Source organism: Haplochromis burtoni, unplaced genomic scaffold (assembly GCF_018398535.1).
Source record: "Haplochromis burtoni strain Fernald_Lab_line unplaced genomic scaffold, NCSU_Asbu1 Contig_14, whole genome shotgun sequence".
NCBI classification, from domain to species: Eukaryota; Metazoa; Chordata; class Actinopteri; order Cichliformes; family Cichlidae; genus Haplochromis; species Haplochromis burtoni.
The window spans coordinates 1,834,134-1,859,739 of NW_024582375.1; the positions used below are offsets into that span (position 1 = coordinate 1,834,134).

General features: G+C 43.4%; 1 protein-coding gene across 3 annotated transcripts in view; it reads right to left on the reverse strand.

Moving 5' to 3' along the window:
* Positions 1-25,240, reverse strand: part of strip2 (striatin interacting protein 2) — a 34,171-nt gene extending 8,931 nt beyond the window's left edge. The window contains exons 1-14 of one of the 3 annotated variants that reach the window (XM_014329520.2): positions 23,524-25,240; positions 18,377-18,446; positions 10,904-10,978; positions 8,994-9,128; positions 8,641-8,761; positions 7,502-7,570; positions 6,710-6,816; positions 6,463-6,590; positions 5,164-5,352; positions 4,750-4,800; positions 1,402-1,634; positions 695-760; positions 543-606; positions 189-260 (exon numbers count right to left, since the gene is read on the reverse strand). In XM_014329520.2, coding sequence (XP_014185006.1) covers positions 189-260; positions 543-606; positions 695-760; positions 1,402-1,634; positions 4,750-4,800; positions 5,164-5,352; positions 6,463-6,590; positions 6,710-6,816; positions 7,502-7,570; positions 8,641-8,761; positions 8,994-9,128; positions 10,904-10,978; positions 18,377-18,446; positions 23,524-23,544 — 1,401 coding nt within the window. In that variant the 5' untranslated portion in view covers positions 23,545-25,240. Of the gene's footprint in view, positions 1-188; positions 261-542; positions 607-694; positions 761-1,401; positions 1,635-4,749; positions 4,801-5,163; positions 5,353-6,462; positions 6,591-6,709; positions 6,817-7,501; positions 7,571-8,640; positions 8,762-8,993; positions 9,129-10,903; positions 10,979-18,376; positions 18,447-23,433 lie in introns of all 3 variants that reach the window. The other 2 variants (XM_014329510.2, XM_005915644.3) reach the window with 2 other exon arrangements.
* Between the last annotated feature and the right edge of the window lie 366 nt (positions 25,241-25,606).

Consider the following 25,606-nt stretch of genomic DNA (forward strand, 5'->3'; position numbering starts at 1 on the left):
TAGCTGGCAAAGAGTTTGGCTTGATGGGAATGGTACTTTCTTCATTTTTAATGTATTTGTGAGGTTACTGTGTCTGGTGCATAAGCCTAATAAGTCTGAAATCAGGCGTGCTTGGAGAAATCATTACAGTTGTGCCTGCTCCCTGTAATACACTCTATATTATACACAAGCCTGGTAGGATTGCTGACCAGAGTCAGTGGACACTGCTGCAGCTCCTCTTCCCTTTTGATCTGCACTTCAGCAATGGACATGTACTTATGCTGGAGAAAAAAACAAAAACATATGAGAATAATTGTTAATTAGCATCGTCGGCTGACACCCAGAGCTGTGTGATTAAGCATATCAGTCTGTTCTATGAAGACGTTATGGATTTTTCAGTGGGAGGCCAATTTCAAGAGGATTCAACAGTGTGGGAGTATTGATTAACGGAGACTATATCCACAAGGAAGTGGATAAGGGCATCTAGAAATGTGAATTTGTGTAAGAATGACTTACTAAGTCAAAAACATAGAAAATAATCCCACAGTAATTCCCACACTCACCTGTTTAAGAGTCTTGACACTCTCATGGATGGGTCTGGGTAAGCCCACCAGGGTTTCTGTGTCACTGTAAAGTAACGAACAGCACTCGAATGAAGAAGTCGGCAAAAACTGAATGAATACAGATATTTAACAGTCTTAGATGAAGCACCTACTTCCCCAGAGTAAAACCGATGAACTTGTTCCTACTCGTCTCGAGGAAGTGCTCGATGTCTTTCTCCCTGAAGACACAGGAGCAGACTTAAGCGAGATTTAAGCCACAAATATGTGCGCACACACCCACATAAACGCACACAACACAAGGTCACAGCGTACTGCATTAGCTCCCTCTCAAATCTCATCGGGCACACGGTGTGCTGCTGCTGTTCTCTGTGAGAAGGGTTAAGAACCTCCTACTGATCAGAGTCTAATCACCATTGTGTGATGCAGCGCTCTGACCAAAGAAAAAACACACAGTAACGAGAGCGCCCAGTGACACGGCTCAGTTAAAGAAAAGGCTTTAACTGATGCACTGCTATAACGTGTTTGTCTTCTCTGAGATGTATTATTCAACAACAGCCCCCTGCAGAGACACCCAGGCTCGTGTCTGAAATACACAGATGGAGAGCATATTGTTTGACGTTGGCGAGGAGAGAAATCTGGAGGAGGTTGTGTTTAAGATCTACTTTTAACTTCTCGAAACCAGGGTGGGAAACAGACACCACCTTCCTGTCATGTCCCAGCTGAAGTTTCCTGTACCCCAGTGGTCACCGTGGTAACAAACCAACCAATCCTTTGGAACCTTTGTAGAATAAAACGTCATATCATGAACAACTTTCTGACTTTTAGGAATACAGATTGCAACAACATTTTTTTTATTAACCTGACTTTAGGGGCCCAAGGAAGACCTTTGGGGAAGTTGACCCTCTCTGTCGGTGGTCTTAGAGGAGGTGGCGGTGGTGGCGGTTGGATGATGACGTCGCGGTCCAGAGGGTCTACCTCACCCTCAATACCACTGTCCGTGTCCTCAGGGTCCTCCTCTTCGTCCCGGGCGTCGTCGTTCTTAAAGGGGTCTCGCTCGTTGTACGTGTCCAAGCTGTCCTGCTTGACCAGGGGCTGGGAGACAGAGGGGAGAGGAGGGGAAGGAGGTCAGATATGCACCTACTGTGCAACCAAGGAGTTAGCAGCTCGTCCAAATTTTTAAGACATAATAAATTTCAGTTTTCACTGCAAAACCAAGAAGTGATTGAAAATCCACCATATAAACTTTACCTGTGAGTTTATCAGCTTTAAGCACCTTTTTCTCTGCAAATGTATATAAAATCATGCAAAAGGAATTAAAGTGCTTCCATCTAGACTGCAGGAAGCAGTGCACCAGATACCATTTTTACTCCATAAGACGATGTGTTTTAATTAAAGTGCAAAAAAATTCACACGCATACTAAAAACTACACACTTTCAGCTCAAGCATTCCATATGTGGTTATTAGTTGGACCTATAGTATATAATTTATAGCAATGCAGCCTCAGTGTGAGGACTCTTCAGGGACAGCTGAAGCAAACCTGCTGCAGGAGGAGTATTAAAGAAAGCTGCTGACGGAGGTATTTGTGAGGCACCACATACTGGTCACACTGAAAACACACAGCCTTAAAAAAGTGTGTAAGTGTACCTCAATGGGAAATACATCTTCTCCTCTGCTAAAGGATAGCAGAGGAGAAGATTGACTCCACTATTATACATCATATCACCTTAGCACAGAGGCTAATTACGACCCAAGTGAAGCTGAAGTCAATACATGTTGAGATTTACATGTCACAGTTACAATAATGAGAATGACAAATGTGCACAGCTTCTTAACAGCAAAACAGACCGCAATATATCTGCACACACCCACACAGACCTGTGAAGTGGTCTAATTACACAGGAATGAATACACCTGTGTGGGTGGATGCGTATATGTGTGTGACTTAAATATGAAGCTGTATACAGGAGGCTAGCTTTAGGGATCTCCACCTCTATTGCTCACTTAATATCAAATTTCATTATTTTGAGGCAGTGATAGCCTTCCTCTTAACCTTTAAATAGAAAGAGGGTGGCAGCTTCCCCTTGAAGCTAAACGAAAGTAATTGACATCATTCCATATTAAATGTAGCGTTATAGCATCTGCAAACACCTTTAAAGCTCACTAATTAACACACATTAGAAGCAGTAATAGCAGTCTTTTTGACGTTTGGAGGGAACTATGTTTGTTTTATCAAAATACTATCAAATACTGATACTATACTAATACGCAAAGCTAAGCTAACTGTTTCTTTGGGCTTTTTGGTCATTGATATTTAAGCTGTCAACCAGCACCCCTAAAGAAAATTATTGAGGTTTAGAGCTAAGGTATGTTTACTAATAATAAAAAGTCTGTAAAAAACCTCATAGGAGGATATTTATTTGTTTTTTAACATTAGCTTAGAGTTGGGTTAGCTGTTTAATTGCACGTCATGCTACACCAGACCTGGAGGCATTCGGCCCTTTGCATTATTATTTACTTCTGAATCCTATTTTCCCTTTAACCTCACTGAGGCCGGTCAGGCACAGGCAGTTTGTCTCATTTTAGCCACCAAACAGTCTTTGATAAAGTCCCCTGCGACATGAAGTCCAGTTGCCTTCACCTCAAGTGCGTGAGACTGAAATAAGCTGGATGGCTGGAAACCTACACAGACACGTTTATTACGCTTTAAGTCTTTATGCTAAGCTAACAGATATTCCGCATAAAAAACTGAAGCAACAGATTTCTTGAAATGTTCTTTTAACTCTCTTAGGTTACTGTGTCCTGTCAAAAACCTGTGAAACAAATGTGATATATTGAAGAAAGACTTCCATAACACCACAAGCAGCATGTCTGATTAAACTTACCACACACCACACATCTGAAGAAACGAGTAAAAACGCAAGCGGCAGTCTTAAAAAGACAGTGTTCATATTGAACTCTTAAGTGCCAAACACACACACACATACACACACACACACAAAGCATCTTTGTTTTCTACTTCTACAATGAATGATTGTGGTAAGAGTGCAAGCATCAGGCATGAGTCAGCGTTCGGGGCATTAGTTGAGCTACTGGAGTTGATGTACAGTATTGGTGTATCAGTGGTAGCGCTAATGCTAAGTGAGCACTAATAGTGAGTGTATGGTGGGAGCGAGGGAGTGGGAAGAGGGAGAGGAGAAGGTGAGACTGTGTCGTGAGCCATTCTCTATGGAAAAGCCATTCTCTGCTATGTGGGAGGTAAAGCTAGTGGTTTTTTCTACCAGGGTTAGGGGGCAACTGCTTTTAATGCCATCCATTTAAGAGAGAGGTCAACTGAAACCTACAATACAGCACCTGCAGAAGTAAAACTACAGTAGCGGTGATCTCAATTCACCTCCTCAATGAATGCATTTTAAAGACATTGACCCCTAGTCCACACTCTACGGTGCAAGGTGATTTTTGAGACCAAACCCAGTAGCAATGTGATGAAAACTACAAGGGAGATGCTCCTACTGTTGATGTCTGAAGTGAGCTTTCTTTATGGGACTGCTCCAGCGCCAGTGATTACAGCCAGCAAGTCAGCCCTGTCCCTCAAACCCTGCCGCCCCAGGAGGAGGAGGAGGAAGAAAGAGTAACGAAAAGAGGGGAAAATAGTGGAATATGAGCACAAATAAAAGAGGGGAGAAGACAAAATGGAAAAGCAAAGCAGGGGAAGGGAATGAGGGACACTTGGAGGATTAAAACAGAAGCATGCAAAAATGATTAAAATAACAGGAGACTTAAAGGAAAGCAAAAGAAATACACACATGTGCATGAAGCTGGAAACAATTAAATGGAGTATTAGAAATTAGGCAGAATGTAAGGCTGCACCAAAACCATCTATAACATCAGAATTTTGCCAATCCATTATCTATTCAAACACTAAAGACTTTGCCCAGTGGATAACTTCAAACTCCAATTTAAATCAGGTAAATTATCTGACAAGTGCAGTGCATCCGGTTGGGACGGGATGAGTTTTAAATGGCAACAGTTAGGACACGTAGAGGAGAAAAGTAAACGAAGGTAGAAGGAGAAAAAGGAAGCCAAAGTGGCAGAGAGAGGAGATTTTGCACGGGGCGGGTTGCAGGGATGTGGGAGAGGAGTGCAAAAAGTCTAGCTCAGTGCAGAAAGAAAATGCAGGAGAATAAGAGGGAACTTGTGGGTAAAGACCTGCTTCTTGGGAAAAGGACTGTCTCCTTCCAAGCTATCAACAAAGGCACTCTGTGGGGACACAAGGAAGGAAGAGGGGCAATTAAAGAGGAAGCCTGTCCAGTCAAACTTTGTAGTATTAAAAAAAAATAGAGAGGCTGGGATTCTCAAAGCTGTCCGAGCACCAAGATCATCTGTGGTCACTGACTTACAGCAGGCAACTGATGATGTTGGAACTTTTGGAAAAAGGTGACCCAGCAAAGAGTTAGAGAGTGAGAGTCTACTAGGGTAGATAGATGAAACTGATCAACATTACATTAGTTTGTATTAATAACAGCATGCCAGCAATATACACTAAAGTGACACTGTCACCTAAACGTTGTCTAAATGGATTTAGCTTCAGTGTGAGATCCGTGTGTGCTTGAGGGCTAGTACCCTGCGGCTGCGGCGGCCTCTCTTCTGCTGCTGTTGCTGTTCGATGAGCTCCATGGCGGAGGCCGGGGGCGAGGCCGCTCTCATGGCCCTGACCACCTTGATGCTGTCCTCTGGCAGTGGGGGCAGGTTGAGACGCTCCCGGTGTCGCACCTTCATCTCCTGGAGCTCCTCAAAACCTCCCAAAGTAAACTGGAAGACAGAAAAGACCCAGGTAAACAATGATTCATTTGTTATAAAACATTAGCAACTAAGTTTAAGTAATGTCTATTAACAGCGGAATAAATTTTGTAAACAATAATGTGTATGTGTTAGTCCCCATAGGGAAATAACTCTTCTGCATTTAACCCATTCACCCAGTGGGCAGCCACCAGTACAGCGCCCAAGGAGCAGTGTGCAGGGACGGTACCTTGCTCAGGGTAGCCGTTCAGTGGATTCGAACCCCCGACCTTCCCATCATGGGGCAATATTAGCCTGTTTGACTTCCCCCCCAATCAACCAATCACATGGCAGCAACTCAGTGTATTTAGTCATGTAGACGTGGTCATCACAACCTGCTGGAGTTCAAACTGAGCACCAGAATGGTGAGGAAAGACAATCCAAGTGGCTGAACCTGGCATGGTGTTAGTGTCAGATGGGCTGTGTATATTTCAGATTTTCCACATCATAGCCATCTGACAATGGTATTAAAAAAAAGGAAACTATCCAATGATTGGCAGTTCTCTGGGAGAAAATGCCTTGTTGACGCCAGGGTCAGAATCTGGTGTAAACAACATAAAAGCATGAATCCATCCTGCCTTGTATCAACCGTTCTGGCTGCTGCTGGTGTAATACTGTGGACACTTTCTTGGCACACTTTGGGCCCCGCAGTGGCAATTTTGTATCATTTAAACGTCACAGCCTACAAGACACAGTACTGTTTTTGACCTTGTCATGCCTTTATGGCCACAGTGTACCCATCCTCTGACTGCTGCTTCCAGCAGCATAAAACCAGATGTCAATGCAACAGAGTAGCAAATTTACAGCGACTGTGCGATGCCATCATGTCAATATGGACCAAAATCTCTGGGGAATATTTCCAGCACCTTGTTGAATCTATGCCACAAACTATTAAGACAGCTAAGAAAGCAAAATAAGGCCCAACCAGGTACCAGCAAGGTCTAAATAATGAAGTGGGCGCTGAGTGTTTGTGAAACTTGTTTTATTTAAAAAAAAAAAAAAAACCCAAAACAAAAATGCAGACATGGACAGAAATAGATTTATTTGCATTACATGCAACAACCATGACTGTAACGCACTGACCAGTATTGTTTTCCACAGCAGCAGCAATACTTTCTTCATGGGGAAGTGTGGCGCGTTCATGCTGCAGAACTTGGTCACCATGGTGAAAAGCAGTAGAGCAAAGGGCTCTCCGTTGTAAAGAGGAGAAGCTGGAGGGGGGGTCAAAGGCAATGTTTTTAAATGGAATAAAATGACATGCAGCATGAAAGCCAATGAAAAGATATACTCATGCAACTTCAAAATACTGAATAAACACACACGCACACACCGAGCTCATTCTTGAAGGTCTCTCTGGCTGCTATCCACTCAGGTCGGTCGTCTTCTGTTTGCACTCTAATGGTTTCCACCATCAAGTACATGATGCTCAGTAAGACTCTGCGAGAAAAAGAAACATCCAAAGAACTCATCATGGACACATTGAGGTTATGTGTGCATTTGTCTGTGTGTGGCATGCATTTAACTGCTGCCCTGACCAGATACAATGGCCCTAAATGGCCTATAAGTACAAGAATCATTGATATAACAGAGGAAATTATAAGCAAGTAGCGCTTGGTTTTGCAAATTGCTCGCGCATTTAGGAGAAAATAATCTCCGAGCTCTGGCTGGATAATGCAGCCATTCCCTCGTAATTATCTGATGCAATACAGGTGGTGTTTTGTACATTAAATGCTTTGTTCGCTCAACAAAGCTTCTCGCTCGGTTCAAAAGGACTAGAATGGCTTTCGGTTCTGCGGCAGTAATTAAGGGCAAATCCACTCGTCTAGCTTGTAATTATTTGTAAGTGTTCATCGAGGGAACGCACAGACGGCGCTACTGTATGTGTGTGAATCGTATGATTTCATGTGTTTGTGTGTAAGGCCTGTTGTGTTAAAAAAAATCAATTTCATTAGGCAGAAGTAGAGTGAAAATGAATGTGAGGACAACAGTCAGCGAATACAATTACATTTTGCAGATTAGGCCAGATGGCATGAAGTTAAGCACTTTGGTTATTTTTAAACGGTATTTATTGGCCTCCTGATCTGAAGCAGACAGGAAGTTGAATCGGTTTTATGCTGCTTACCTGAGCTCTGTGCTGTCTGCAAGAGAGATGGCAGGCTTCCTCACCGCACTGCTGCACGCCTGGCTGTTGCTGCGGGAACAAACGCTACATGATTTTAGTGGATTATCTGAACGTGGCAAGCCAGTCTCTGAATACATCGCAGGTGAGACTACCTGTACCTGTATGATTAACACTTCATCATGTTTTTCCTGCTCGTCTTGCTGAAACCGCCCTGCTCTGCAGCTCTATGCAACTTGAAGATGCCTCGCAGCAGCTTATGTAACAACAAAGCAGCACTGAAGCCCAACTGAGGCTGACACCAGCAGCAACAAAGCTGGCTTGAAGGAGCCTTTGTCACACCACGTTCCCAGTGAAGGGGTCTGTTGATCACAGGCGGCGCGCTACCTATAGTCTCTCCTCAGCAGCCTTTTGTGTGTCTCTGCCTCTCTGAAGTAATGAAGAACAGAGGTGTAGTGCTATGTATCCAGTTACAATGCGCTCCCAGTATCATTACATTTGTATATGACCATGTAACTAAAGTGGCAAGTTTGCATACATTAGTCATCTTTAACTGACCACATCATCAAATGATGGACTGGATTTATGATTAGATCACAGCCATCTGTCAGTTCAGCTTCAGCTTCATCTCTGCCTGGCTGACCATCTTCATCAGCCTCTGCATATTCCTCACTTCTCTCTCTCTCTCTCTGTTTTCTCTCTGATCCCCAGGGAATGCTAGCCCCTCTCTCCCTTACTTATTCTGAGTTAGACTAAGACGTGAACTTGTATTTGTGTTTACAAGGCAATTACTTTTTCACACAAGACGAGGTTGGCATTTTCACTCAATTAATGATATCATCATTTACAAAACTGCATTTTGTATTTACTAGTTTATATTTGTCTAATGTTAAAAACTGATGATCTGAAACATGTAAGAGTAATTAAACAGTCGGATTCCCCTGGTCTGCACTCATTCTAAGTCAACCCGCCGGGGGCGCCCCAGCGAAGGGGACCCGAACGGGCATTGCAGCTGAGGCGATCCACAAGAAGGGCGATGGAGCATCTACTCCCCCAGGAGCGCTTCGCACCCCAGCCTGGAACATCCCTGCAGCACTGCATAAAGAACAATGTTACATTTATAACCAGGGTGTGTTACTCACTCTATCTCCATGCTAAGCAGCTCCAGCAGTGCTGTGAAGATGCCCATGTCGTACAGCAGGAAAATGTTGTGCCTGGACCAGTGGAGGACATCCACCTCTGTGTCACACTCATCAAACACTCCTGGAGAAACAAGGCGAGAAGTGATGACTATTCGAAGCAAATGATGGCAGAATAGCAGTGACCGGTGTAAATAATGAAATCATTCTATTTCAGGTGCTATGCATTCTGGCTCACTGTCACGACCTTGTTGAAGACTTAGCCATGGTTAATATTAACAGCAAGACATGTGCGTTTCCTCTAAAACCTAAATGTCTGCTGTGAAAAAGGCTTGTATTTTGTGCAGCCCACACACCCTGAGCCAGGTAGAGGATGGCCCTGGCCACCTTCAGCCTCTTGTCCCTGTCCGTCACCTCCAGCGCGTCCAGCAGCCTCATTACATACACCCTCTGCTCCTCCACCGTCAGCTCGATCCACCGCCTGCCTCGAGCTGCAGAAAGGACACGGAAACAAAAGGTTCAAGGTTGCAGTCAGATAAATTTAATTTGTATTTTTTTTCTGTGCCTTAGAGAACTCCGAGTGTATCTGTGTCGACTTTTTCAAAGTTTTGATGCACTTTGCAGCATTTTTTAATGCGAGTGGAGGAATAAGTGGAGGAAAAAGTGAGGAAAAGAAACTTGAAAACAATCTGAATCTACAGGGAAGTTAATTTTTCAAAATAACAAGAATAAATAATTTTATAATAATGACACAGTCCTCGTACCTTGGTTTGCTACGGTCAAGGAATGATGCAGTTGCTACGTGCTGCACTAAAGCCGTTTCCTATAGTAACATGGATGTCGTAAACCCAGGATTCTCATTGGCTGTTGCACAAACGAGGTACTTATCATTTCCTGTTCTCGTTAGGAGTTTTCTTCATCACAGTGGATTACATATCAAACAATTAAGATGTGATTAAAGTGCAAATTTCCAGCTTTAATTTTACTGCACTGTGCCGTGCATGCAATTAATTTAGCTAACTGCAAAAGTAGCTGTTAGTTCTGCCATCTGGGAATCCATTATATTCAGATATTTTGGCAGATTTGTATGTTGTGGCTCACTGCATTAGCTTTGGAGATAGCTGAAAGCAATGAGGAGAAACCTGATGTATGCTTTAAAAAAAACACTATTTTTAAGACTAGCAAAAACTAAGTCTGAGTGCACCTAAAACAACTACAAAAACAGCAGCACTGCAGAAATGTCTCAGTCTCTAGCAAGGACTATGGCATTTTTTTCCTCCCATCTTCTACTCTTAGACTCTTCAGTTGATTAGACAGGCAGTGATAAGCATTAAGGAGTAAAGCATCCTCACTGATCTCTTTCAACTTAACACACTCTCACTTGTGCAAGGAAAACACACAAAAAACGTTCTAATTTCAGCACACATCACAAAAAACGTTTTTTTTAAACAGCAAAGACCATCAATTAGACGTGCCTTGATAATAACTGTAATTCATGAGAGTGACTGGGAGGGTAGCAGCATAAAACATTGATGAGCTCTCACATCCTACACTAACACGTCCACAAAAAGGACGAGTCAAACAGGAAACCGCACATATAAACACTAATGGAAAGACAGTGATGCAAACAGGCAGCTCTGTCCTCTATTCCTCCATAAAACAGTGAAGCTCTCATCTAATTCTGCTATTCATCATCACACAGCATGGAGGGAAAGTGACAGACGGCGAGGACCACTCACTTCTGATTCAAACTGTCTACAAAGGGCGCCTCGACACCGTCTCTGCAGGACTTGATGTAACGCCCTAAACCTAAAAATAATACCTCCCTCAATACAGAAAAACCGACTTTGTCACAATAAAATAAATCAAGAAGAAAGTTTTTCTTCTTGCTCAACAGGAAAAACGTAATTTAATGCAATTTTCCACACAAAAGCAGATAAAGCAACAGCGTATTAAAGCTCGATCCTGTCAGGCTGATAATAACGCCGACGTACAGACTGGAAAAGCCACTTTGTTCTCGATAACCAAACGTTAATCACATGCTTTAAGGGTGGCCCCTTCAATCTGTAGGGATATCAATTCTTTGAACAGCTTAAAAGAGCAGAGCTTTGATGTGTCTGCTCACCCTCGCCTCACCTCACTGGTCAGGTTGTAAACCACAGCAGCTCATTGAACACGTCGCTTTTACAGCCTTTAGTGTGCAAGTGCAATTTTGTAATTCTGGAACTTGAAGGGACACACACACACACACACACACACACACTACCATGGCTTCTGAAGTCCTCCTCGAAGTAGTCTCTGTTGAGGGCAAACTCTGGCTCTTCTGTGTAACTGTAGAGCTCTGTGGACACAACAGGATACAATCAGGGATGAAATAAATACTATAACCCACTCAGTAATGGAAAACCAATTTCCAGTTAATTCTAGAGCTTGAGAAGCAATTTAAACCCGCTAATAATTCCCCAAGAGTAAGAGAATGAAAAGAATACATCAGAAGAAAGATGAGCCTCCTAGCAGAGGATTCGAAATCCTACAGCGCCTTGTTCTCGAATCAAAAGATTTTGAGAAAACCTGACCTCTGACCTTGACTTTAAGGTTGAGCTCACCGAGATTCAAACTCGCCCGAGATCTTTAGTAGATATACCTATGGTATCAACTTGAAGCTCCTACGTCAACTTGCTCTTAAGTTATCACATTCACAAACTTGCGTGCGTCCATGCTGCTGGCCCGGTGAACTGACGACAGTACCCCATCAGGCTTTTAAAGTTAAGGGCTAAAAATGAAATGCTCAAATCCAGCACTCCCTAAACTGCATTGTGCAGTGTTGAAGCTGTTCAATATTGTAATGCAATTGGGATGTTTTTGTAGCATCTGCTCCAAAAGGCTTGGATAAATCAAACCATGCTGTGGTATTTCAGTCAGCAGTTGTCCAGATGAATTATTCCGTAGTATCCCAAGAGTCCTAGATTTCCTTGATAGAAAAGAAATTCACATTTTACTGATTTTCAGAAGGTTTTTGAGTCTGCAGACTTGTATAAGCTCTAACTAAATAAATGTATTTACTGTTAACATTGGAGACAAAGAATTAATTGAAGACGTGTTTATCATAAGTCTGAATTCATTTCCGGCTTCATATAATGTACATATAAATAATAGGGGTGCAACGATACACAAAATTCACGGTTCGGTTCGATACTTTGGTGTCACGGTTCGATATTTTTTCGATACAAAAAATGTTCATGCCTTTTTAATTTGTCATTTATTAAAATTATAAATATATATTTTAACTCAAAAGTACAGTTTTTAAATTTAATGTTGCTGAAACAAAAGTAATTAAAAAAATAAATCTGATTGAGGAATCACTCATCTTTGGAAAAGAGAGTTTATTACAGAGAAATGGCTCTTTCCAAAATAAAAGCTATACTATACGCTTCTTCTGGGCTATATTCTCAGCAGCATATTGTAGCGGGTCAGGGCTGTTCGGGGTTCTGTTTGTACAGTTATGTTTTGTTTATGTTGCCATAGTGACGGGTGACGCCCTCTCGCTGCGACGGTGTGTCCTTCCGGGGTCAGAGGGCGCCCTGTGTGTTGTTGTTGTTGTTGCTGTGCGGTTGCCGCGCTGAGCAGTTAGCTAGCGGCAGTGTTCTTCTGCAGATGTCAATAAACGGCTGTGCTCCCTGGCTAGCTCACGGGAAGCAAGACCAAACGACACCTCCGTCTCCTCGTTGTCTGAGCTCGCCACATTGGTGTCAGAAGTGGGATGATGGTGGCACCCCATGTTCTGACCCGAGTGACTTTTCCCCCGCCGGTCGTGACCGGCCGGTGCGCCAAAAGAAGGCACCTGGACATTTGCAGGACTTTGTGTGGGGTAATGGGGTCGTCGGGGACGACTGACCCCTTAGGTGGGGGCTATGTAGCGGGTCAGGGCTGTTCGGGGTTCTGTTTGTACAGTTATGTTTTGTTTATGTTGCCATAGTGACGGGTGACGCCTTCTCGCTGCGACGGTGTGTCCTTCCGGGGTCAGAGGGCGCCCTGTGTGTTGTTGTTGCTGTGCGGTTGCCGCGCTGAGCAGTTAGCTAGCGGCAGTGTTCTTCTGCAGATGTCAATAAACGGCTGTGCTCCCTGGCTAGCTCACGGGAAGCAAGACCAAACGACACCTCCGTCTCCTCGTTGTCTGAGCTCGCCACATTGGTGTCAGAAGTGGGATGATGGTGGCACCCCATGTTCTGACCCGAGTGACTTTTCCCCCGCCGGTCGTGACCGGCCGGTGCGCCAAAAGAAGGCACCTGGACATTTGCAAAGTGAAAGCAAAAAACAAGCGCAAATTCAAACGCGATTTCAATATGTCACATATTGACAGTGGCTCACCGATGCCAATGACATAATTACCCAGCTACATTTCCGAAAGAATGCAAAAGCATTGACATATATTTTTCCTTCCTACAATAGCCCGACGGGCAGGGCAGAGATAGATTTTGGTAGCCCCGGGACGTCGGGCTAGCGATTTTGCAAGCCCTGTGTTACAGGCATGGCCCTTTAAGGATGAAGCCTGATGGGAAATGTATTCGGGATGTGTGTAGCGGGACTGCCTGGTGTGTGTGTGAAGAGAGAGAGCGGAGAAGGGGAAAAAGTAACGGTTAGCTACAGAAGAGACGAAAAGAAAATAAATAAAAGGAATATAATAACTCCCTCGACAGCCAGAGTTGTGTCGGCGATGCTCGCTGTGAGTAAACTGTTTCAGCCCACTGTACGCGGTGTTCGTGCCTTAGAGAAGAAATAAAGTTCGGTGAAGCAGTTTCCTACGCCTCCTTCGATCTTTTTGCTAGCGGAGTTGACCTGTATAGTAAGCTGTTGCCGGCTACGAGTCAGTTACGGAACCTTCAAGTAACTGCCAGAGGTTTCCTTACTACGGTTCGGGGCCGCGGATCTGGCGCGGTAACACCTGTATCTGATTGAGGAATCACTCATCTTTGGAAAAGAGAGTTTATTACAGAGAAATGGCTCTTTCCAAAATAAAAGCTATACTATACGCTTCTTCTGGGCTATATTCTCAGCAGCATATTGTAGCGGGTCAGGGCTGTTCGGGGTTCTGTTTGTACAGTTATGTTTTGTTTATGTTGCCATAGTGACGGGTGACGCCCTCTCGCTGCGACGGTGTGTCCTTCCGGGGTCAGAGGGCGCCCTGTGTGTTGTTGTTGCTGTGCGGTTGCCGCGCTGAGCAGTTAGCTAGCGGCAGTGTTCTTCTGCAGATGTCAATAAACGGCTGTGCTCCCTGGCTAGCTCACGGGAAGCAAGACCAAACGACACCTCCGTCTCCTCCTTGTCTGAGCTCGCCACAATATTAAACATATCAGGTCCCCATAAGGAGAATCATGTGCTAACGGCTGTCTAAATGACTCGGGTAAAGTTTGTAGCATGCATGCTTGTTGTTTTTGTCTGCTTCCACTTGTCTTTGCACTAGGATGATGTCGGTGTAAATGTGCAGTCATATTCGTTGTGTTCCCACTAGTGCTGTCAGCGTTAATCTCGTTGAAATGACGTTAACGCCACAACACGGCAAATCTCCGTTAACGAGCTACCCCTGCATGGGGCTAGACGGCCAACACGTTAACGAGCTAACTGCGCTAACACACTAGTTCCCACCCATGTAATTGAGCATTGCGTGGCACATCCAACATACTGTTTTACTTTAGTCCATGACGCGCTTACCTTCAGGGTCATACGTCACATGAAAACCAAAATAATTCCAAACGCCAGATCTGAATGAGGGTGGGGGAGGTTCAATTTGCCATGTTGCAAGGAGAGCTTAACTTCTGTCTCGCTAGCTTGCCCTGCGCTCTTCCTTCTGACGATGCTGTCTGTGTTGAGCGCTCAGTGGATCTGCGCTCGACAGTGCAGCCTAGGCGGAGTAGTCGAACGCAGATTCACTGAGCGCTCAACACAGACAGCATCGTCAGAAGGAAAGTTGATAAAATAAATTACAAATTTTGTATTGTTCGATACATATGCGTACCGAACCGAAAGCACTGTATCGAACGGTTCAATATCGATACGAGTATCGTTGCACCCCTAATAAATAAACGTGATGATAAGATGTCCCTCCATTATAGACCAGTACAGTCACACCCAGAGACGTGCGTCTGACAGGTTTGTAAAGAGCTAGGGATGGATCTGAATGAGAGTCCAACAGACACTGCACTTTTACGTGGTAGGAATCTGTTAGTCCCAAGGTAGACCCACCACCAAACACCAAACATCAGTCAATCACAGGGCAGCAACTTAATGAATTACACACAGTCTGGATGACTGTGGATGTACAATCTGAGCATCAGAATGGGGAAGAAAGGTGATTTAAGTGAATGTGGCACAGCCGTTTGTGGATGATGAGCTGGTCTGAGTATTTCAGAAACTGCTGATCTAATGGGATTTTCACACACAACCATCTCTAGTGTTTACAGAGATTGGCTTGAAAAAGAGAAAATATCCAGTGAGCGGCTGTTCTCTGGAAGAAAATGCATTGTTGATGCAAGAGGTCAGAGGAGGAATGTCAGACTGTTTTGAACTGATAGGAAAGCAACAGTGACTCAGATAATTAATCAATACAAACAAAGTATGCAGAAGAGCATCTCTGAACACATGGAACCTTGAAGCAGATGAGCTACAGCAGGAGACCATACCAGGTGTCACTCCTTTCATCTAAGAAGACGCTAAAGTTACCATAGGCTCAACAATATTGGACAACAGAAGACTGAAAAAACACTCAAATTCTACTACGATATTTGGATGTAGAGTCAAAATTCGTCATGAACAATCTGATAGGATCCATCATGCCTTATGTCAATGGTTCAGGCTTATGGTGATGGCGGTGTGGGCATTTAAATGTCACTCAATAGAAAAGAGCACAGTGAGGATGTGGTAGTGAAAGTGCAACATTTTGTTGAATTGACGCCACTAAGAATTAAGTCCATTCTGAAGGATAAAAGGGGTCCAACTCAGTACTGGCAAGGTGTAACTAATAAAGTAGAACATACTCTGTAACCACAGCTGTATGCATGTAAACAAGGATGCAGATCCACTAACAAGCATGCAAAAATTCTCATTTTTTCTTAAAATCACTCTGCATCCATCTCTCTAAACAACCTTCATTCCAAAGCCCTGCAAAACCAAGAGCTAAGCCTCACAACAACAGTGCTGTGCAAACACCGATTAAAATAACCCAAATAACAATGCAGTGCAAAGAAAACGTATTCCGCAATCTACTAAAAGCCAAAGAGATTATGAATTGGCAAAATATCCGTCCGCCCACGCTCGACGGGTGAGGTCAAGACACAGATAGACCTCCATCTACAGCGAAAAACAACAAATTTAACTCGGAAATCCCAGATTTTTTACAGAGCTTAAGGGCCTTTCAATATTATAGCGACACTTATAATAAGACACCTACATCAAGACCAGCAGAATGAAATAGGACGACTTTGCAGCCCACTACGCACAACACAAAAAGCACACATGCACATGACAAACTGTAAATGCTGCATATAATTAAGGAGATGAATTATTTTCTGCCATAAGTTATAATATAATAATGAAAATTCAGGTTTGTATGTATGCATCCCCTTCACATTCACATTATTGTAACCGTATGATGTTTATTATATGCTCTGATGCTTTGAGCAGCTGTCCTCTTCGGTCTGTTTCATGCGCAGTCTAAAGATCCGTCACACAGTCACGCGTCTCCTCCTGTTCTCGGAGCAGTCGTCATTCCCTTACCCCGAGGAGCTGTCGGCAGAAAGCCGCGGTGACCGTCTTGCCCGTTTGTGTGTGACTAACCTTTTTGGCAAATCAGCTGCCGTTTGCCATCTACCAGGTGGACCATCATTCTGACTTCAAATCGACACACTTATTCAACGTTTCTCTCAGCACACCAGTCGGATCGGAGAAAATAAATAATATGCTCTCTAAATGATCTTTTTGTACTCGGCCCTGAAAGGAACATTATTAACCAAGCTCCAAGTCAAGTACAGGCTGTTACCACCTTACACAGATGCTGCGGTTCTGAATGAATAATCAGTGTTAATGATTAGTGTTAGTCATTTTTTCTGTGCGTGGCAAAAAAATAAAAAATACCAGCACGCACCAAAAGATTTTTGTTCTGCGCCTTCATCGCTGTTCACGCCGACTCTCTTTGTTTGCATGTGTAACATAAAACAGCTGAAAGGATCCTGAGGAATGTGGATGTTTGATTTATTTTTCAAATCAATGGCACATTCTCGTTCCTATGCTAAGTAGAAACAGGGGTGTCACCGTAGGAATTCTGTGGGCGAAGAGCTCTGTCATGTATAACAAGCAGACATAGATCTTTGATCTGCAGTCATGAGAAAGTTTTCACAGCAGTCTATACAGTCCACACTCACTGCTTCCATAAGAATTAAGAGAAAACGTAGCAGCCAGGTCCTGCTATTCAACACTAGATTTGCAAAGTTGCATCTGAACAAACCGGTTACAGCTGACAGCTGCCCCTCCCTGATCCTGGTTCTGCTGGAAGTTTCTTCCTGTTAAAAGGGAGTTTTACCTTCCCACTGTCACCAAAGTACTTACTCAGAGGCGGTTGTCTCACGGCTGGGGTTTTCTCTGTATCATTGTAGGGTGTTTGCCTTACAACATAAAGTGTTTGAGGTGACATTTGACTGTAATAGACACAGCACCATGTTTGATGGAAAGCACACGCAGCATATTAGGGTAAACATCTGATACCAACTATAAAGCATGGTGGCGAAGGGGTGATGATTTGGGTTTGTTTTGCAGCCACAGGACCTGGGTACCTTGCAGACAGATCAACCGCAAAGTCCTCTGTATAGGTTGGTTTGGGCTTAAAAATTGGGGGATATTTTCTTGGCATATTTTGGATCTCTTAGTACCGACAAAGTATCTTTTAAATGTGAAAGCCTACTCCAATATTGTTTAGCCATGTTCTGATGTTCTGCGCCATGTCACAAAGCTCAGATCATCTCAAACTTGTATTCTAAACATAACTGTACTCAAATGGCCTTCACATTTGAGTCCATATCTGAGTCAAATGTAAGGCTATCTGTCTGACAGCTAAAGCTTGGCTAAAACTGAGAGATACAGCAGGATAATGTTCCAAAACAATCCAGCAAATCTACAAAGGGAAAGGCTGAAAAAGAAAAGAAAAGAATCAAAGAATGACTGCAGTGGCCCGGTCAAAACCTCAATTCGACTGAAATGCTGCAGTGGGACCCTAAGAGAGCTTTGTATAAATGAACGTCAGTGACTCTTAATCAACAGAAGCAACGGTGTAACGAAGAGTGAGCCAAAATTCCTCCCCAATGGAGAATATTTATTATGCACAGACTAGATGCACAGCACTGCATCGAGCCCTGTGAAAATGTTCCTTTTTCACATGACTGTAAGTCTGCTCTGGCAGCTTTTCGACTGACAGGTGTCCCAACACAGATTGTCAATCGAGTCGCTGATCTGCACCTGCATCGTGTTTTCGCTTTTGGTGGCTGTTAAAGTAATTTTATTGGAATCGTTTGACGAGTAATATGGCCCGCTGTGTGGTACTGACCATCCAGATGGCTGTGCTCCATTTTTGATGGGTGAAACTTCGCACCTGTCATTCAAATACGGCCACAAAAGCGCAGCGGTGGTCAAAATGGTAATTCTGAGGCTTCGAATACAAAGTCCAAAGCCAACGGATGACGGTCTGTGGTCTTACCAGAGAGCTCTGCAGTCAGTGTGTCCGTGTCTCCGTACTCAAACTCCAGGTTTGGAGACTCCATGGAGCTCTGCAAGAGCAAAACACACATTAGCACACATAATGTAGCTGAATTCAGTTAATCACAGTTTCCCCAAACGCCCACAGACATTGAAATAGATGCAAAAACATACTGTGGGATATTTACATATCCCAACACCTACAATTACTATGTACTCGGTTTGCAGTCACATCCATACACACATCACCCACACACACACACACACACACCATGGCTTTTTACTGGTGGCTGTTTTTTCAGGCAGTGCTGATTAGTCATTTACATCTTTCCTCTGAGATCCTCTTACGCAGAGCCACTCACTCATGGTTACAGGTGCTCTCTATGGACGCACACAGCTACTGCTTTAATCAGCCTAATTGAACAGTCAGAGAAGGCTTTCCCTAGCCAGCACCATAACAAGAGGAAAGAGAAGGCACAGGAGTCAACATGCCCCCACCCCCATATCAAAGCAGATTATCCACTGTATCCAGGAAAAGGTCTCTCTAAGCTCTGACATTAGCCTCACCCTGTGATTTACAAATACCCACGAGACAGGCTGCACACATTTTCTATGTTTCACGCAATCGCAACACTCAAAATCTGTGAGCGTGTGAACAGTATGTGATCCACGCACCCGCGCACACACACAGTCATATTTAGAGCGTAACCTTAGGGCAAGACAACTGAAAAATGTAACTTTGTCCGAGATCTCGCCAAACTAACAACACTCCCAGCAGCCTCAGACTCTTTTGTCTAGCTAGCTTAATGACCAAGACAGACCTAATAAATTATGAATGCATTTTATGAAGCCTTTCTCAACATCTAAACAAGTAAAACCAAAGTTGGGAGGGTAAGCATGTAAACGCACGCACACAACAGAGGGAGATGGGCAGATAAGCTCGCAGAAAGGCCTGCAGTCACTGTCCTTTTGAAACAAATTCATTTGCAGGGAAACAGGATGCACAGTACACATAATGACACCTTACTAACTTGCACCAAGACACACTGCACAGTAAGTAGCATGCAGCCATACAGAGAGGCTTTTAAAACCTTGTAAGGGTAGGAACAAAGTGGTGAAAGGGTTGTGCTTGATAATAACGTGAAGCGAAATTTCTCTACAGGGATTATAAAAGATTCATGTTATGCTAATGAGAATTAAGAAACGCTCCTGGCAGCACTTAGCTTCAGGCTAAGGGTGTGAGCCGTGTTTAACCCTGTGCAAACCGCCCTGGGGACCGGTCCAGGACTGTAAATAAGGATCTGCTCTCCGAGTCAGGCATCCTGGTTAAATAACTGTGTGCTGCCATGTCTCCTATAAATACCTGCTGCAACCAAGTCAGCAGGAAGTAGAATATGCAGGACATCAGATGGCAGTTTGTTTATGACCGAGAGCCTGAGCAACACAATTTGATGTCATTACTGCACTTGTAAACCAGGAAATGAAAACCACTTGGGAGTCAGAATGATTGAAGGAAAATGCTTATCGTGACCCTTAAAGCAGCAGAAGGGAGGCTCTGCAGTGTTTATCCTTGGCTGTCTGTTTTTGAAGGGGGCGGGTGAACCAAAGCTAGGGGGATGTTGGTGACAGTGGTAAGGGTTTTATTTTCCAGGGACAGTTATGAAAACGAGCCATATCGTCATTTTAGACGGATTAACACTTGCCGGGGAGGAATTACGGCACTCACGGTAATTTACAGAGTCATCTACACCTTGAGTATTAATGTCTTCACATTACCACACTCTGGTTAGTGTATGTGAGAAAGCGCTTTACACACAGACAAGCCCACATGATAAAACATACACAACAGAAAGCCCAGGAGAGCAGAGGACAGAAATTAGTGTCATCACAAGACCCTAACTAGAGCTCGGCCAAAAGTAAAGAATAGATGGGAGAAATGCCTTTAAACCATGTTTTGAGTGTTGCTGTTGCACATTTTGTCCACCAGGGGGCAACTTCCCTATTTCAAACATATGCTTGGAAGGTAAAGGAGTAATCTTTGACAATGAAATCATTGTTTTTTAAGGTCCAAGATAATTAAAGAATCCAAAGACTTATAAATAAATGCACATAACAAATATTAGAGAAGTATGTTTATGTTTTTTGTGTCTGAAAGCAGAAAAAAAACATTGGCCGAAATATCGAATTTTCGTCAATTATCGGCATGGTATTCGTCTTAAAACTCCCATGTCTATTAGGCTCTAAATCTAACTTATAGCTTTAAGGTAAGTAATGCTGGTACCAGTACCAATAACAACATTTCTGATAGTGTGACATTCCTACTTCGGACTTTTTCTTATTTTTGGTCTTCTCTTTAACTTCATGCATTACAAACACATGTTTCAGAACAAACAATTTTGTCAGGCAACTTTTATCAAGTGAACTTCATCTGATTAGTAGCTAATATAATATTACAGCTAAAACCATCCTTTATTAACATTATTCATCATTAATAATTAAACAATGCATAAAATTCCAAGGATTACTAGTTTTCTTAGTCGATTAGTTTTATGCAGAAGAATGTACAAAAATTCAAGAAAAACAACCCAAACTGTTTAGCTTAACACTGAAAATTGTGTGACCATGCAAGAGCCCACTCCTGAAAGTAAAAGTGATTGAGGCGACTTGTTTTCAAGGCCTTTAACACTTTCACTTAGGCTTAATTAGCCTTGATAAATTACTTAAATAGATTATATTACTGAGTCTCTTAGTCCCTCAGTCCTCCATTGGCATCCCTGAAACTGAAGTTAACTCCTCTGCCCAAACCGAAATGACATGTCTCTTTATGTTTCTCTTGAATTCTCATGCCTCTCCTCTCTCTTCTTCGTCTGCTGCTACTCTTACATTTCTCCTTACAATTACCCAGTCTCTCTCTTCCACTCCTTCATTTTTCCCCATTCACTCTCGTTTACCATTCCTCTTCTCTTTGCCGCCAGCTGATAACCAAAATTGCCACGGCTCCAAACTGAACTGGCACGGCTCCTGTGTTTGCACGCTCTACACCGCATCAGCGTGCAAACACCGGGCGCAGTGTCAAGGCTGAACGCCCCCTCTCCTACCAACATATGCCAACATGGACAACCGATGACCACTCCAGCCAGCAAGACAAAGTCACGTACACGACTGAGTAAGGTTTGAGATTCCTGGTTCAACTGTAGAGGCCAGGGAACCTCATTTATTCACCCCCAACCCCCTATCCCACAATCCATTGACCGTATGATGAATATGCTCTAGTTCCCCCAAAAAACATTCAGCGTCCTCTTTCAAAGCACTCTGAATGGTTTCGGCTTCAACGCACTCTGAGTAACATCTCTTATGTATCTGGACCGAGTAACCCCACCAATGAAGCCCATCATCTAGTAATTTTTTCATGAGGAGGATGAATTATAGCTGCCGAGCACTGAGGGAGCCTTAACAACAAGCCTTGCCAGTCAAGTTTAGAAATAGCGGAGGAGATTACAGTTTACAGGTCCATATTACAGAAGGTGACTCCCAAACACAAACTCATACTGGATTTGCAGGTACAAATTCTTAGACAGTAAAAAGGCTCTAATATCAACATATTACTCAATATTCTATTTACATACACTTGCTAGCTACTTCATTAAGTATACCTGTTCAACAGCTTGTTTATGCAAATAACTAATCATCCAGTTATGTGGCAACAAGTCAATACATTTAGGCATGTAGATGCAGTCAAGTCGGCCTGCGGAAATTCAAACTGAGCATCAGAATGGGGGAAGAAAGGTGATAATCTACTGGGATTTCTCCGATGGCAAGACTGCTTCAAGCTGAAAGGAAGGCAACGGTAGCTCAAATGATCACTTGTTACAACCAATATGTGCAGGTGAGCATCTTTGCTGCTGAAGCAGCAGAAGAGCACAATGGGTCCCACTCCTTCCGGTTAAGAAGAGGAAACTGAGGGTACAATTTGCACAAGCTCACTAAAATCAGGCAGAAGATTGGAAAAAAAACAAACATTGCCTGGTTGGATGAGTCTCGATTTGCAACAGGATCGATATTTGGTGCAAATGACATGAAAGCATTGATCCACCCTGACGTGTAGCAATAATTCAGAAGGCAATTATGGTCTAATAGTGTAGGGAGATAACTTCTTGATGCACTTTGAGTTAAAATACAATCTTATTTATATAAAACGCATTACAAATTTAAACTTTCTCACAACGTTTACGCTGACTACATATTTTCATCATTTGTGCCTCTCTGTTTTTATCAGTTTACAATAGACGATGACAGCCTCCAGAGCTAGCTAGAAGGCAGAGGAGGGCACCTGCTGGTGATATGTATGGGACTGGAAACAACTGTACATTTAGTGGGACTCTAGCATCCAAATTAGGTCTCTGACGCGCCCCAAGCATTCATATGTATCCCAAACAATTCTAAATTTATAACAGGCCAGCATCGGCTTATTATTGTGCCACCAGTATATCACTCATACTGTAGTTCAAACCTCAAAGATTTTAAATTTGCACATGTTTTATTGTCTGGCAGCCACTTTTATTTCAGTTTCCAAGAAAGCGTACTAAACCAAATCCTTCCTTTCACAAAGATACCAAATAAAACCAATAAATGCTCATCTGAGGAGCAGGCGGACTGCCAAAAACCGATCCGATTCTCTGATTGATTAAATGGAGGATGCACTCCAGATGCCATAAGGACACCACGAGGACATAAATATGATATGCAGTTACGTTCGGTGGTCCTGGGAGCAGCAGTCACATTTCACCACCTGCAGTCCCCCACGCTGAGCACCGCTGTAGGATTACCGCTGGGTTATTTATAGGAGCCGCTGCCAAAATAACACCTCGCCGTCTGCCCGCATGCATGCAGGCATGCTCTCGAGCCAAGACGACGACTCGCTGCATGGAAAGGACATTCAGCTGATCTGAAAGCTTCCCAGCAACAACACACACATACACACACGTACGCACACACAGCCGTCCAGTGCGCTCCTGTACCAGGAGCTGTGGGAGCCCGCTGTGCTGTACTTGAATTTACCTCTGACTCCTTCTGCTGATCCTTGAACACATCTTTCCCTTTCGGCCTCTGTCTGTCGCCGTTATCGTTAAGGTTATTAATGATAGGTACCTCCATGTCCTCCGTCTGCATCTTTCACGGTCGGCTCGGCTCACTTCCTCCTCCGCGGATAGTGCATACCGGTCCGGTGGACAGCTCAAGACTGCACCGCGTCAGGAGGGGGGGGACCGACTCCGGAGAGCCAAGTTGAGGATCTCCTCCTCCTCCTGCTGCTGCTGTTGCGACTCCCCCCCTCCCGATATGTTTGATTCGCTGTCCCTGCTCGAACCGAGAGGGCGGAGTTAAATAGAGTCGCATCAGCTGACACATGGAACCAAAACGATGTCAGTGTACTAAAGTGGAGGTTGAATGGCTCAAAGTATTAGAAGCACCTACATCTTATAAAAATAACTGCTGCATCCCCTTTGCTGAGCTGCCACACAGTCTGCCGTCAGCTGTGATGTCACTGTCGCAGATCACTTCACGTGTGTGCATCTTCATTTGTCATTTCACCTCCTGTCACTTTCCCCTGTGAATTATTGATGTGTGGCTGTGAGGGGATTGTCCTGCAGACTGAAACACACACAGCCCCCTGACTGTGGAAAAACCACTTAAGATGACATGATTGGAGTGAACAGTTCAGAGCAGGCTTGTGCCACATGGCCTAGGGCAGTGGGGGAGGTGAGAGAGTTCAAGGTTAAATAGTAATTTGCTGGTGGTTAAATCCATCGCAGGCCAAGATCAGCAGACACAACACAGGAGCTACAAAAACACAGTGATGTGAGGAACTCTAGAGCAAGCCAGAGGAGCAGCGGGAACTTGTCTAAATGTAACTCAAGTACTCACTTTCAGAATTTTATGTGATTTCAGTTGATGGACGATTTTTTTTAGGAAGGCAAATTGGATTTATGAAAAACATTAACTGTTTAGTTTCATGGTAGCAGACAAACTGCAAAGTACCTACAGACAGTTTTCACAAGGACGAGGTTTCCTATTTTCTGTTATAAATTACAGGATAAAGTTCAGGTTTGGTCTAAAAACTATCCCAATGGTATCATCAGGGATAATTTCTCTTAAAGGTGGGTCAAGGCAGCTTCAAAAGGCCTGACTACAGACTGTATGTAAAAGATGGCAGCAGACAACAGTGGTGGATCTATTCACATGACAGATGTAACATTAAGTTGTTTGCTGTAGGGTTACGTGAATAAGGCGACCAGTTGGCAACTACTGATGTCTATTCTCCGGTTGGGAAATAGTTGCTTAAATAAATGTTAATAATGAGTCCTCATTGTGTATTACACTGGCATGAATGCAGTGTAGTAAGAAGCAGCGAGTTTCAGAGCCACCCCTGTGAAATTAATGGTGGCAGTCTGGTGACCTTGATAAAACCCGTCTGGCTCCACTGCTGTGCCCACTTCAGGCCACCCTCTTCCTCCACCTTAAACACTGCAGATTTGTCACAGTGACACTTCATATAAGAAACTAAGCTTACACATTACTGTTGTAGCACCCAAACCAAACCTCATTTTAAATGCTTCAAAAGAAACAAGCTGAAATAGAATGTAAATAGATTATAGTGTAACACACATACAATACGATTCTATTTAAAGTAATCTGCTCACATAAACTTGACTAATGTTTCTAGAATAAATAGAGGCTCAGAGCCAGCTCGGCTCAGCTGATGTCAGAGATGTCCCCGTCTGACTGCTGCTGGCTCAGATGAGCTCACTGTGGCTGTGACAGACCTCAGCAGCTGCACGCGTCTTCTTCTTCCACGGCACATAAATACAACTAGAAACCAATCCACGATGACACAACACAGGCTGCGACAAAAAAACCCCTCTGTATGTGAACACACTGGGTGACTGTGTATTAAATGTAGCAGAAATAAAGCAGCACACAAAGGAATAACTTTTTTTCCCCATTTTTTTATTCATTCAGATTACAGAATTTTGTCATTATTGCTCATCATCTAACATTATCACTTGCAATATTTAAACATAGGGTTTATTTTTTCTTTATTAGACAACTTAAAACATGTTGAATTTTTGTCAGTTTGAACAGTATGAGGATTTACAACAATAAATACAGGTGTCGATTCTTCTTTTACCTTCCTATACTTTTAAAGGTTGTCATATCTGCATATAGTATGTAT